Source organism: Equus przewalskii, chromosome 15 (assembly GCF_037783145.1).
Source record: "Equus przewalskii isolate Varuska chromosome 15, EquPr2, whole genome shotgun sequence".
Taxonomy (NCBI): Eukaryota; Metazoa; Chordata; class Mammalia; order Perissodactyla; family Equidae; genus Equus; species Equus przewalskii.
The window spans coordinates 26,114,037-26,129,888 of record NC_091845.1 but is presented as its reverse complement, the minus strand read 5'-3'; the positions used below and the strand labels follow the sequence as shown (position 1 = coordinate 26,129,888).

The 15,852-nt window shown below is 38.2% G+C and overlaps 1 protein-coding gene across 6 annotated transcripts in view; it reads right to left on the bottom strand.

The window, feature by feature from the left end:
* The window catches only part of ADAMTS9 (ADAM metallopeptidase with thrombospondin type 1 motif 9), a 165,667-nt gene that overhangs the window by 129,044 nt on the left and 20,771 nt on the right, over window positions 1–15,852 (bottom strand). For 2 of the 6 annotated variants that reach the window (XM_070574766.1, XM_070574772.1), the window contains exons 4-8: window positions 7,416–7,705; window positions 4,800–4,883; window positions 4,584–4,699; window positions 3,590–3,630; window positions 3,359–3,464 (exon numbers count right to left, since the gene is read on the bottom strand). In XM_070574766.1, coding sequence (XP_070430867.1) covers window positions 3,359–3,464; window positions 3,590–3,630; window positions 4,584–4,699; window positions 4,800–4,883; window positions 7,416–7,705 — 637 coding nt within the window. Of the gene's footprint in view, window positions 1–3,358; window positions 3,510–3,589; window positions 3,631–4,583; window positions 4,700–4,799; window positions 4,884–7,415; window positions 7,706–15,852 lie in introns of all 6 variants that reach the window. The other 4 variants (XM_070574770.1, XM_070574771.1, XM_070574768.1 and 1 more) reach the window with 3 other exon arrangements.

Here is a 15,852-nt window from a genome sequence, read left to right as displayed (position 1 = left end):
GAGATATGGAAATAAGCGAGTCAGACAGAAGTTTGTAGATTTGCTTCATATAAAAGTAAAAACTGGGATAAATGTCCCTGAAGTCCATTCCATTAATTTTCTCTCGTGTTTGGTTTTCTTTTCCTTCTAAAAATTCAGGCCCCTCAATCACTGCCAGACGGAATAACTACCAGATGGAAATCATGAGATGGAAAAATTCGAACTGTCTTGGTTGAACTTAATAGTAGTTCTTAATGCCATTTTCTTAAAAAGAACAACAGCTCAGATTTCCAGTTCCCAACTACATATCGGTGTAATATATAGATCAACAAATGTAATACAAGCAAAGCATTCAAATCTTAGCTGTTTGTTTCGCTCTGGTGCAAAGGAGCTGTTTATTCCCCACCTCCACTGCAACTTGATAAGATCCAGTTTATTTCATCATGTAAACAGAAAACTTCTTTTCATGCAAATGTCAGGCACATTGGCTCATAGCAGGGGCTAGATAATAATAAATATTCACTGAGCACTTACTAAAAAATAATAACCAGGACTTTTTTAGCATCCCAATGCACCAGGCAATATGTTAAATGTGGAAGATGCTTTATTTCATTTATTACCTGTTTGACCCTATTCTTTGGGTCAAATTCACAATTTACAGATAAGGAAACTGAGTTGTTGAGAGGTTTATTTACTTGATTAAGGTCAAGTGGCTACTAAGGCTGAGGACCTAGGACGAGAATCCACTTCAGTCTGATTCCAAGACCTCTGTGTTTTGGAATATATACATAAACTATATTTCTTCCCGTTAGATAAGCTGCACAAGATTTGTCAGGAATACTGCGTAAGGATTTCTGTCTCCAGGAGAGACTCAATTACCTCCCGAATTCTTCCTAACTCTTAGATTCTGTATGTCTATGAAGCTGGTATGAGAAGGTAGGAGCTGTTTTCGAAGCACCCCATGATGCTTAACAAATACAAGACCAATTATTTTTTTCCCCCAGAAGCTCTTGGGTGTTATATTATCATAAAGTTATGATTGTAACAACTTAACATTTAACTTTTAAAAAGTTCCTTAGGAAATCTGCTACAAAGCACCACAGCAAATTTTTCTTAAAAAGGATGTTCACTTCCTCCGAATATGAGCAAAGCTAACTATACGCGACACAGAACCCAAACAAAAATAGCTCACCAATTATTTCATTTTTTACTTCCTGATACTTTTGAGATGAGGTGTATATGTATTATATGGTTGAATAACGGAGTTGCAGGGTGCATATATATTATCTCCACCTTACAGGTAGGGAAACAGCACACATGTTCCTCAAGTCAAGGAGAATAGAGAACAATTCAGTTCTGAACTTGGGTATGTGGCTCCCAGCCAATTTCTATCTTGGAGCTGGTAACCTGACATTGTATGCTGGTACACCAGCATCAGCTATAGCTTTTGGGCAAATTATTTAATATCACTAAGTCAGACACAGGGAAACAATTATATCTACCTTGTGGGGATTATGAAGATTAAGGGAGATAATAATGTAAACGAAAGCTCCTAGAACAATGTGCATAACATGGTTTTGTGGAGGGAGAGGTTGTTAACTGTGCGTTGAGGCTTCTCTATAGCTAAAAATATTTAGTTTTTGCTGCTTGAAATTCTAATTTTCCTTAAAACGTCAACTTTATAAACTGGCTGGTTAGAAGGAGTTTATAAGCTCCTGTGGGAAAGGAATTAACAGGAAATTAATTATATTTCTTTAAACAGTGTACTTTTCTTAGCCATATATTGGAGGGAAATGTTAATCTGTCCATCACTCAAGCTCTTCCCTTTGAACACATTCCTATCTCTGTAACTTTGCCCATTTTACTCCCTGGGATAGGAAAAGCTGCCCTGTTGAAACGCCACCCTATTCTTCATGATCAAATCTACATCTCCCATTTAAAGTTCTAAAAAGTTTTACTAGATTTTATGTAAAACAAAAACCCTCAAAAGATTCTGTTAAAATAAGTTTGGGAAAACTAAAACAAAACCAACACTTCACTTTACTACAGGACTTCTCAGAGCCTTTACTTTATACCATTTAGTCTTGTGACTCCAAGCAGGGCTAGATTAGAAAGTAATTTCTTAAGATCACTGGACTACAAAATTCTTTTCTTTTCACGGACCATTCTCTTGCAATTTGTGTCAGAGCCTTTGTGTCTTGCAAAGTGCTGGTGGGGCCAGTAGTTTTCAAACTGAGTTCCAAGAAATCCTTGAGTTTCACAAAAGTGTTTCAGAAACTAAAAGGACAGAGAGGCAGCTGACTAAGCAGGACCCTGGCCCACCACAACCACTTAATTGAAAGCCATGCCTCTTTTATTCTCTAAATATTGGGCATCTGACAATATTTCCTTTGGAGAAAAGAAAAGGGGTGTGTTTTCAAAATGTCTGAGGGGCTGGCCCTGTGGTATAGTGGTTAAGTTTGTGTGCTCTGCTTCGGCGGCCCTGGGGTTCACCGGTTCGGATCCCTGGTGCGGACATGGCACTGCTTGGCAAGTCATGCTGTAGTAGGCATCCCACATATAAAGTAGAGGAAGATGGGCATGGATGTTAGCTCAGGACCAGTCTTCCTCAGCAAAAAAAAGAGGATTGGCAGCAGATGTTAGCTCAGGGCTAATCTTTCTCAAAAAAAAAAAATAATAATAATTTAATCATTCTAGAAAGAAAATAATGCAGATCAAAAATCAGAATACCTTGAAGTAAATTGATAATATTTTGCCTCGTGTTCTAACCATGCTCTGTCTCTAAAGAATGAAAGGGAAAATCTAATTTCATAACAACCAGACACTTAGTAACTATAATTAGGAAATGATTTTTGTTCTGTATCTTCCTTCATCCTCTTTCCTGAAGGAGGTATATCACTGCTCCCAGGAGCTAAATGTCTGAATCCCAGCCTTGTATAACTAGAATCAGGAATGATCTGGATTTTGAAAATCTTTTGGGCCAGGGCAATGTTGGAGGATCCTCCCAAGACAAAGATGTTAAGTCAGGAAAGTTCTCCAAGCTAATATACCCTCTGCTTCAGTGGATGTGTTGGAAAGGCCCCATTCCTTCAATCCCCAGTGGGAAAGGGGAATATTAGACCTTGCATAGAAAACTTGTGCAGTTAAACACCAAAGATACACGTGAGCTGTGGCTGAAGAGGGTACACAGCATGTACTCAACTTTTTGGAGTCAAAGTCATCTGTCCCAAATAGGTTCCAAGCTCTTCAACCCTGCAAACTCTACTATGACTTGAGAAGCATCTCACGCTCTCTAAAGTCAGATGGATGCTCACTGATGTGAAGGAACCAAAGTTTCAGGCCACTCTGAATAAAGTGAAAATATAGAAAGGAAACATACACATGGCCCAGTTCATGGGCTATTGTAAAAGCTGTACTCAGTCCACTGTCTTCACTAATAGAACAGCTTCTGTAGGGATCACAGATGGTTCCCAGCTCAGCAAGACCTATCAGAAGGGAAAAGAAAACACACACACACACACAAGGATTTACTTTAAAAAGCAATTGCGGCTTGGAATAAAATCATGCAGTAAACTGTTGTAGCCATAGAGGATACGCACAGCAGACTCACCTAAGGTATCACATTTGTCATGAGCTCTGCAGATATCCTGTCTGAAAGCAAAGCAGACTTAGGGCCTTGACGACACCAAAGAGTAAACGTCAACACAAGTAAGCACTTTAGAGTCTTCTAGGCATTCCCAACAGCACCCACTCTATGGAGGGAGGTTACAAAAAGCAAACTAACAAGGCCAGGGGTTTGCAACTCAAAAAAGTTTGGGAATCATTGATTTAGATTAAAAGCTACATGGAGACGTCTTCCTCTGCCGCAGGGGTAGTCACAGAGCAAGCGAAAACCTCTCCAACCAGGACTTCTCCTCATACCTTGGAGGAAGGGATTCTAGTTTCTTAACCAACATTCCCGAGAAGGCTCTAAATGCCTTTCATTTAAATTCATTTGGCGGTAAGCTTTTGTGACCATATCAGAGGTGGCTCACAGGAGGCACAACTAGGCCAGCATGCCTCTCTGTTGCCCCATACAGCATTTTAAATATTTTTGAGCTAGTAGCTACCGTTTAAAAATGGAAAGATTTCACTGAAAAGAAAAATCCATAATTCTGACTTCTTGCAAAATCACAGAAGCTGGCAACATTGGACTCATATCCTGCATGGTAACAACAAGCTCAGTCTGAACAGCAGCTGCCCCCTCTATAGGGCATTTACATCTAGGCTTGCTTAACACCATGCCTACTTGGTGCCTATTGGCTAGTGATTCTGTTCCTCTCCCCAAACCCCCCGAAGACATCTTACAACATCTGGAGACCCTGTTGGTTGGCACAATTGAGAGGAGAGAGTGGTCCTTGTATGTGGTAGGTAGAGACCAAGGATGCTCTCAAACATCCTACAACGCATAGGGCAGCCCCACCCTCCCCCAACACAGAATTATCTGGTCAATAGCACCAAGGTTGAAAAACCCTGTACTAGTGGCTGGCTACCAGGAATATTTGACTTCATCCCATCCACTTGACTAGTAACTGAGAGATCTGAGGAATAAGAAATTCATATACCTCGTTACAAGAACAGCAGTATCATGCTGGATTCCACCTGGATAGTTCTTCGAATGCTGCCACTGGCAAAAGTTTTTTAATGTTGTCTGGGCATTAAAAGATATGGAAGGTCCTTCCTAAACACAGAAAAGAATTATGGTTGGTCTATTGTACCAACACCAATGAGATATGCCATTTCGGATACAGATAGAAGAAAGAAGAAAAAAACTTTATTACCTGTTCATTATGAATCACAACTAAGTTCACAATAACAATATTAATTAAATTTCCAATACTTGGGTCTTTATAGATAGAGGCTACCTGCAACCGAGATAAATTTTTCAAAGTTAATTGTGAACTCTGTGTAACAATAAGCAATTCACTTCTTATGTTGGACTCCACCTCTTCTTACACATTTCATGCAACACTTGCATTTTGTAGTTTTGAATTTTCATTCATTCAACAAACATTTATTATAAGTCTCTGTAAAATTCACAGATGGCAGTTTTAGATAATCATAACTTCTAATAAGTTTAAATTTCAAGGTGTTCGTCTCTGAATTGCGTTGCCATACAATTTAGCAGTTCTCTGTGCCAAAATACCGGATATTCATTTTTGACCAAGCACATTATTCCAGTTGAAGTCCAGATTGCCAATTTCTGGAATCTCACATGGACCACATGTTTGCTAATACTGCTGTTCCTGTGTTTACCACCCATGTTTGTCATCAACAACCTGGTAACCTGGATTTATTTTTCATTATTATCATTAATTACAAAAGCTAACATGCACTGAATGCTTATTATGGACTAGATCTTTGCTGAAAACTGCATATGCTTTTGCATTTAGTTCTCATAGCAAAACTCTGGGCTAGGTATTATAATTTGTGCTCAACAAATGAGGAAACTAAGGCTCAGAGAAATTAAGTAACTTGTCTAAGACTATCCAGAGCTGTGTAACAGAGCCAGAACTCTCAACCAAGGTCAATTTGACCCAAAGTCCATTCTCGTAATCGAAATTCTTAAGCCAAGTCTGAATTTATGGGGTGGAAATGGATTTGAGTCAGTAGAAGGCCTGATTAACTTTTCCTTGCCCTCCTCCAGGACAGGAGAGGGCTGGGGCATATGGGGACTGGGCATGGGGAATGGGGTGAGGAGACGGAGGAGGGAAGACAGCTTGGGTGTGAAACATAGGGGAATGGTTCACAGCAGTGAGGGGAAAGACAAGGCAGAACACAGGCCAGGGAGAGGGAAGAAGAAACTTGAAAGCAAGGTTCCCAAACATGGTTGCTTTTCACATTCCTTTGGGAAACTTACTAAATGTAGATTCCCATTCAAATAAACTACAGTCAATCCATTAAAAGGAATGCTACGCTGAGGCTTAAAATGAATGAGGGTAGATCATATGGGCTGCTACGGAACAATCCCCAGTATTTCAAGAAAATAGCAACATGTAAGACAGCATTTAAGAATGCTCCATTTCGGTTTGAAAAAACATTGTATATGCATACATATTTGCATAAGAAACATGTAGAGTTATGCTGCCCAATGGTAGCCACTTGCCACATGTGGCTACTGAGCACATGAAATGTGGCTAGTCAGAACTGAGGTGTGCTGTGAGTGTAAAACATATACTGGATTTTTAAGACTTGGTATGAAAAAAGAGCAAAATATCTCATTAACAATTTCTGAAATGGTGGGGCTGGCCTGGTGGCGCAGCAGTTAAGTTCATACGTTCTACTTCTCGGGGGCTGGGGATCGCCGGTTGGATCCCGGGTGTGGACATGGCACCACTTGGCAAAAGCGATGCAGTGGCAGGCGTCCCACATATAAAGTAGAGGAAGATGGGCACGGATGTTAGCTCAGGGCCAGTCTTCCTCAGCAAAAAGAGGAAGATTGGCAGTAGTTAGCTCAGGGCTAATCTTCCTCAAAATAAATAAATAAATAAATAAAAATAAAAAATAAACCAATTTCTGAAATGATAATATTTGGATATAAAATATAATGTTATGGAAATTAATTTTACTTGTTTCCCTTTTTTTCACGTGGCTACTAGGAAATTTAAAATGACATGTGGCTTGCATTATATTTCTATTGGGTGATGCTGGTTAGAAACACATGCAAAAAAAACTTGTAACAGTGGTTGTCTCTGGGAAGGGGTCTGGGAGCCTTGGTAGGGAAGGACACTTATTTTTCATCCATAGTCTCTGGTTCTGTCTGATTTTTTTTGATCACACAAATTGATTGCTTTTTTAATTCAAAATGGGAGTAGAAAAACAGAGTGAGAGTCCTATGCCTCACACCAGGGCTGCTTAATTAAAATCCTGGGGAAAGAGATAGAGGCAGCTGCATTTTAAAAAGCTCCATGGGTGACTGATTCACAACCAGCATCTAAAAAGTCTTATTGGAGACCCACACCTGACTGTGCAAGTTCCTATGTCAGACAAAGAGCACTGGTTTGGGGCACTGGACAAGTTAAAGGTCACGTGCAGTCTCTAAGCCATTTACTAGCTTGATGTGACCATGGGCAAGTGACCTAACTCCTCTGAGGCTCAGTTTTCTTACCTATAAAATGAGGATGATAATCCTACCTGGCAGAGGTGCCAGGCAGATTAGAAACGATGCCTTTTAAGTAAGAAGCACATTGTCTAACACAGAATAAACACTCAATATTGATAACTATTTTTGTCATTATAAAAAGGCCACCCACAAATAATCTTATGTTCTCTTGAGTCACTTGCCTGAATCGTTGAAAGGCCAGCCCTGAATGATCCTCCAAAGCACTGGGTGGAAACCCATTCCCCAATGGCACATTTAGGGACCTCATAAATCACCTTCTTTTGAATGTACTTACAATTGACATTAAAGTTAAAATATAGTGTTGAAGGTTTGCTCCGTGGTATAAAACCATCCTGTGGTCTGCCACCACCATCACTTCTACAAACCGTGGATAGGACAAAAAACGTTTTGTTCTTCTGTGGGTCCTCTTTTCCCTTGTGCTGTCTGTCTTGTTATCATAGGCAGAAAGCGCCTTTGTTGCTAAGTTGCTTTTTAAAACTGCCACATCATCAGCCAGGCTACTCCTTCCTCCCCATTTTCTCGTTCTCGTTTTCCTCTTGTCTTTACTGTGACTGTTTTTGTGCTCTGTAACAAATCAGATGGCATGCATTACATTTCAAGCCACATCTATTTCATATCAAGAATTTAACTTGACACATCTTAAAATGATGCCTCTGTAGTCAAATTACATACAAAATCAAGTTCTATATACGATGAACTCTATAGGTCAAGCTCGAGCTGCACTCTCGTCTAAATGACTAAGGACTTGAAATTATCTTCCCTGGAAGCGTTCCTAAATGCTCACTTAAGGTATTAGAAAATCCAACCTGAGTTTAAGGGAAACAATTGTATATGATTCTTTTCAGTTGGTAACAAAAGTCTTGCTGGGATTTAAGCGGTTTCCATTCATCGTTCTTTGCCATAGAAGTAGGAAGGGCCAATAACGCAGCTCTAGAGGTCTGAGAGGTGGGCAGGCTAATAGACAATACAAACGAACGATAGAAAATGCACGACAAGGTATTTTTCTATCACCGTATTCAATCATTGTAATACACGAAATGTAAGAATAGAATCACTGCTATTCAATGCCTCCAAATTTTTAATCTATTTATTTCAGGGCTTAGTTAAGGTAGTAGATTAAACTCAGAGAGTATGAACAAGCAGTTGGGAGCATGATATATAATGCCCGATTAGCTCTACGCATTTCCAGCTCTTGCCTATATACCTCTTGGATGCTACACAATTTTGCTGCTCAAAGTGTGGTCCATGGACCAGCAGCATTGGCAACCCCTGGAAGGTTGTTAGAAACACAGACTCTTCGGCCCCACTCGAGACCTGATGAATCAGAATCCACATTATAAAGATCTCCAGGTGATTCATATTCATGTTAAAGTTTTGAGAAGCCCTAGTCTCCAATTTGGCTTGAATCTTGTACTGCTGGTGAAAATATTCAAACTCAAAATCATCAACCACACAATAAACAGAATAAACATAAAAATGCATGCCAAATTAGGCTTTGAATAAAAACAGAATTTAATCAGTTATCATGCCTATCAGCTCATAAACGTGCTTTAAAGATTTAATGTCACTAGCTTGTAGTCTAAAACAGGGAACAGAATTGTACAACTAAGAAACACGCTTACCTAACACACAGGGAATAGAATTTATTACACCAGTAACAACAACAACAAAAAAGTTAAGCTATGACTGGTTTCATATTTGAAGGGCTCAAAAATTTAACCATTATAACTTACTACTAAAACAATCGATTTAGGCCAGGATGTGTATTTTGGCAAGTTGAGTGTTTTAGCAGTTATTAAAATAGTGAGATCAGTCCAAAATGTCAAACAAGTTATATGTGGTCCAGCCACAGATAACATGACTAGCCCAAAGCCTGGTACAGAGTAGGATTCAACATTAGATTCTTTTTCTTCCAGTTGCTCTCTCAAGTGTATTCATATATGTATACTCATGCCATATGGGTAAATAGGGTGTCATTCCACTTTTAAATCATCAAATGATTATAGAATAGATATTAATCAAGCACCTAGTATGTGCCAGTTATTGAACTAGGCTCTTTTATGTATGACTGAGAAAACTGCCTTTATCTTACAGATGAGGAAAATAAGTCTCAAAGAGATTGAGCATCTCGTCCAATGTCACATACAGAAAGTGGTGGTACAAGGAATCAGCTATGAATTTGATCAACACCCTAAACAGTGGTCCTTCTATTAGGCAAGACTTCTCAAGAGCTGGGCAATGAAACAGACTCATGGTTTGGTTGACAGTCTCCAAACAGAATTTGAATTGGAAAAGAGACAGTGTCTGATGGATATTTTCACAGACTATTTTTTTACAACAGATATATGGAAGCCATATTGAAAATTGAATGCTTTCTAATATATTAAGAAAATGTCACTTATTTTGTGAAAAACAAATAATCTTTGTTTAATGTTTTCTGTAAATATTTTAATATAATTTATTATAATCAGTAAAATTTCAAAGGTATTAAAGTCTCTCTTGTTTTTGTATTCTCTATCTCATTAATTTTTGCTCTAATCTTTATTATTTCCTTCTGCTTGCTTTAGGTTTAGTTTTCTTTTTCCAGTTTCTTAAAGTGGAAGTTAGATTACTGATTTGAGATTCTCCTTCTTTCTTAATAGAAGCCTTTAAAACATAGCCATAAATTTCCCTCTAAGTCCTGCTTTAGCTGCATACTGTACGTTTTGGTACACTGTGTCTTCATTTTCATTCACCTCAAAGTATTTTCTGGCTCCTCCTTTGACCTATTGGTTATTTAGGAGTATGCTGTCTACTTTCCACATATATTTGAGTTTCTCATTTTTTTTTTCTGTTACTGATTTCTAATTTCATTCCACTGTGGCCAGAGAAGATACCCTGCATTACTTCCATGCTTTTAAACCTATTGAGATTTGCTTTATGGCCTAGAATACAGAATACAGTCTAGTCTGGAGAATGTTTCATGTGCACTTCAGAAGAATCTATATTCTGCTGTTGTTGGGTAGAGTGTTGTATAAATATCTGTTAGGTGTAGTTGGTTTATAATGTTCAAATTTTCATTTTTTTGTTTATCTTCTTCTTGGCTGTTCTAAACATTATTGAAAGTGGAGTATTGAAGTTCCCAAGTATCATTGTTGAATTGTCTATGTCTCCCTTCATTTCTGTCAGTTTTTGCTTCACGTATTTTGGTGCTCTGTTAGGAGGTGCACATATGTTTATAATTGCTAAATTTTCCTGATTTTGATAAACATTTTGGGATCAGTAAAGTGAAAGAAGTCAGTCACAAAAGACCACATATTATATGATTTCAGTCATATAAAATGTCCAGAATAGGGAAATCTACAGAGACAGAAAGTAGATTAACTGATTAGGGCTGAAGGTGGGGTGGGGGCATAGGAGGGTTGATAACTAAAGGATACAGGGTTTCTTTTTCAAGTGATAAATATGTTCTAAAACTGACCATGATGATGGTTGCACATATCTGTGAATACACCAAAAACCACTGAATTGGATACTTTAAATGGATGCATAGTGTAGTTTATGAATTATATCTCAATAAAACTGATAAAAAAAGAAAATACATCACTTAGTTTGCGAAAAGTAAATAATCTTTACTTAATGTCTTCTGTAAATATTTTGATTTATTGGGTTTATTTGGGTTTATTTAGAAAAAAGTATACCTGCAGGGAGAAAACAACTCAGGAAATGCTGTATAGAATTCACTCACTTTGACCACTAAGGGGAAAAAATGTGCTCTGAGAAAATCATCAGAGGGGACTTGGGCATGGAGAAACCTGAGGATGAATCAAGGCACTAACTGGAGACAACGTACACTTATTTAAACAACAAAGTTGAAGAAATGAAGGCATTGATCAGTAAAAGGCTACAATTTCTAACAGAGAACAACCTACCTAAATTCTAATATACCTAGAAGACATTTCATTCACAAGTAATCTGCCTATCAAAGAAATAATTCAAGACACTTTATGTGGCATGAAAATGCAGAAACAAAATTACTTCTTCAGAATTGAAAGTAATGTTTTCTAATATATAATATTTCTTGGTCTTTTATCCATCTGATCTTTTATCCTAATGAGTGAGAATCATATTTGTTGACCTCATTAGCCCAGCTAATTTCTACCACATTAACCATTTTAGCAAGCAAGTTTGAATTTAGCATTAAAACTTATACGAGCTTTAAAGATTCAAATATTCACTATGACTACAAATGCATGAACATTTTTACTGAGAACTGAAAAAACAGACATTATAATTTGTATACCTACTCAACTCTCTTACCTCTGAATAGAAATTGTTAATAACAGAATGATTTCCACCAAGGGACACACACTGTTAGGATTAAAAAGAAAGTCATCCACATTTCTCTTTAGTAACTTTTTAGCATAATGGAATTGAGGCTAGTGTTTCAAATTTGCAATGTCATCCTGCTAATAGCTTCATCAGAATGGGCTATATAACGATATTTCACCCCTGTGGAAAGTACAGTACAAACAGTTTCTGTATTTTTGCTCTTCTTTTCCCCACACATAGCTTTACATTTACTATTACTTTTTATTAAGATATAATTTACACACCACAGAATTTATACTTTCAAAGTATACAATTCAGTGGTTGTTAGTATATTCATAGTGTTGTGCAATCATCACCATTCCTAATTTTAGAATATTTTCATTGCCCCCAAAAGAAATCCTGTACACATGAGTGGTCACTCTCCATCCCCAACCCCTGCACCCCACCCAACCCCACCCCCAGCCTCTGGCAATCACTAACCTATGTTTATTATCTTTGGATTTGCCTATTCTGGCATGTCATACAAATGGAGTCATACAATATGTGGCTTTTTGTGTCTGGCTTCTTTCTCTTAGTGCAACGTTTTCAAGGTTCATCCATGTTGTAGCATGTATCAGTACTCCATTACTTTTTATTGTCAAATAATATTCCACTGTATAGATATATGACATTTTGTTTATCTATTCATCAATTGGTGGACATTTGGGTCCAACAACTCAATCAAATAATGTTGCTATGAACATATCTGTATAAGTTTTTGTGTGGCCATGTGTACATTTCTCTTGAGTATATACCAGGAGTACAACTGCTGGGTCATATGGCAACTCTATGTTTACCATTTTGAAGAACTGCCAAATTGTTTTCCAAAGTGGCTAGACCATTTTCATGCCCCTTCTTGAAGCTCAAATACAACACTCAGAGAGGAAATCATTTTCTCATGGTTCTTCTTCTTTAAGGATTCCTCAAAAATTAATCATATTTACTTAACTAAATAGCTTGTGAGCAACCTGGCCAAGTTCAAATCTTAAAATAGCATGTTGAACCAAATAAGATATACAGATGGCAAGTAAGTGTATGAAAATATGCTCCACATCATATATCAAAGAAATACAAATTAAAACAAATTAAAACACACTGATTGGAAAGGCCAAAATCTAGAACACTAACAACAACAAATGCTGATAAGGATGTGGAGCAACAAGAACTCTCATTTGTTGCTGGTGGGAATGCAAAATGGTACAGTCACTTTGGAAGACAGTTTGGGTGTTTCTTACAAAACTAAATATACTCTTACCAAATGATCCAGCAGTTGTGCTCCTTGGTGTTTACCCAAAGGAGCTGAAAATTTATGTCCACTCAAAAACCAGCACATAGATGCTTCTGGGTAGCTTTATTCATAATTGCTAAAATTCGGAGGCAATTAAGATGTCCTTCAGTAGGTGAATGGATAAACTGTGGTACATTCAGACAACGTAATCTTATTCATCACTATAAAGAAATGAGCTATCAAGCCATGAAAAGCCTTGGAGGAAACTTAAAAGCATATTACTAATTGAAAGAAGCCAATCTGAAAAGGGTACATACTGTATGATTCCAACTACATGACCTTCTGGAAAAGGCCAAACTATGGACGTGGTAAAGATCAGTGGTTGCCAAGGGTTGAGGTGAGGGAGGGATGTATAGGTAGAGCATTCAGAGGATTTTTAGGGCAATGAAAATACTCTGAATAATACCATAACGATGGATACATGCCATTATGCATTTGTCCAAACCCACAGAATGTATAACTCCAAGAGGGAATCATAATGTAAACTACGGACTTTGGCTGATTATGATGCGTCAGTGTATGTTCATCGATTGTAACAAATGGACCCTCTGGTGGGAGATGTTGATAGTGGGGAAGGTTATGCTTGTGCAGGAACAAGGGATACATGGAAAATCTCTGTACCTTCCTCTCAATTTTTCTGTGAACCTAAAACTGCTCTAAAAAAACCCAGATAATTAAAAAAAAAATAGCATGATTATCTCCAAGAATCAAATGCATGTTTGCACTCAGAGGAAAGTATAATCTTTTGCAATGTGAACTCTCACATGCACATGTAAACAAATTTAGGCATCTTAAAAAACTCTAAATGGCAGCTGTGTGCTTCCTAATGCCAAGTCACAGGCACTAACTACAGTTGTAACATTTTATTCCAAGAACATGAGTTAATGTTGGCTTTTACCATTGTTTTGGCCTTGACTATGAAGGGGAAGCAGTGACGTTTATACCATGACAAACAGCCAGCGATCTAAGAGCTCACGCTCTGAAGGGAGCAGCTTCAAGTCCTCTTTGACCTTGGGCAGATAACTGACCTGCTAACCCTCAGTTCTCCCACTTACAAAGCCGAGTAACAAGAGCACCTCTTTCATAGAGCTGTTCTGAGGAATAATGGGAGATCATGCACATAAAGTGCCTAGCACACAGGAAGGAACCAATAAATATTGTGTTTTTTTCTATTTTTATCAGTTATAAAGTCACATAGTGAGTTAGAAGCAAAAGGAACTATTTAAGGGAGAGTGACCGTGCTTAAAAACAATTTTCTGGCTTACGATAATAATTTCAAAGACATAAGCTACTTTGAAAATTAAATGAGAAAGCATATAGAAAATTCTTTGTAAGTTATAAATTGACTTTAAAAATATTATTTTTTAAGCACCTATTTCATGCAAGGCACTGGGTTAGGTAAGTTGAAATAAACAATAGCAAGAACAAAACAAAAATAAAACTTGGGGCCCATCATTAAAAAGACAGCACCATATGGCCCCGTGGCCGAGTGGTTAAGTTCGCGTGCTCCGCTGCAGGAGGCCCAGTGTTTCGTTGGTTCGAATCCTGGGCGCGGACATGGCACTGCTCATCAAACCACGCTGAGGCAGCGTCCCACATGCCACAACTAGCAGGACCCACAACGAAGAATATATAACTATGTACTGGGGGGCTTTGGGGAGAAAAAAGGAAAAAATAAAAAATCTTTAAAAAAAAAAAAAGACAGCACCATAAAAACATAAGATGATTATCATTATTAAAAAGCCTCACAGCCAAAAACTTTAACAACGTTTGCTTATTTTTTGGTAAAAATGTTTTAAATGGGCTTAATTTCACATTGTCATGCAATAAAATGCATATTACATTACTAAATGAGTGGAATTATTTTAGAAAATCACATGCAGGCCTTGTTATTCAGCAGTTACTCAGTGAGTGTTTCCCACCTACTGGGGTTGGGCTACGGAGATGCAAATGTTAACTTGAACAGCTGGGAAGTTAATTATTGCTGTCTATTTTCATAAGGTTTATAAAAATTTAACTGAATTTCCTTAAGGCACTGAGCCACCTCATGACCTCATGGTCTAACTGGGCAGAGGAATCACAGCACAGGACCAAAGGGAGGACTGGAGAGCGAGGCTGTTTGCAAGTCCCCTTTCTGTTCCACCCGGGCTTGACTGCCAGAAGGAAGCTGGACGGGAATCATCAGTGGTTTCACACTTGGATTCTGGAGCCAGACCAGCCCTGGTTCATGTGCCTGACTTCGCACTACTCTAGCTGCCCTTCCTGCCTCCAAGCCTCAGTTTTCTCATCTGCAAAATGAGGATAATAACAGCACATCCCTCAGAGGGTAACTGTGAGGATTCAAAGAGATGATATATCAAATGCCCCTAGAGCAGAGTGTGGCACACAGGAAGCATCCATTAAATATTTAACGTGATAACAATTATTAGTTGTTGTTTTACTAGAAGAGTGTAAAATATCCCCTTTATAAATTAGTATATTGACATTAGAGTTTCTCAAACACAGCAATTTCATTTTAGAAAGAATCTTCTAAAGGGAAAGAGGGAGAGAAGAAGGAAGGACAGGGAAGGAGAGAGGGAGGGAATGAAGTAAACACACAGAAGACCAGTCCCTGCTCCCATGGAACTTCCAATCTAGGTGACAAGGACATGTGGACTGATAGCGAGAAGACATAGTCTGAGACGTAATTAGATGTAAACAAATGCCACAAACACTTCCACCTCTCAGCTGGCTCCAGCAGTTGATAACAAACAGGCAACAGAAAGTGGAAGCTGACGGCAGTTACCAGGCTGTCTTTGTTCTAGTCAGATCTAAGGTCTGCACTAATCGGGATGTTCAGAGTTACTTAATGAAGCCTCCAGACAGGGACTCAGTAGGACAGGAGAAACAAAGTCTACTGAGATCAGAGGAAGATGAATAAACAAGCATAATGTAAGGGGAAAAAAAGAGAGAAAACATAAACACAAAAACAGCCGTAAAACCAACGAATGTTTTAATAATAAAGAACAATGTGTTTCCAGAGAACCAGGTGGGGAAGGAGCTAAGCGGGGGAAGTGTTCTGTATATACAAAGC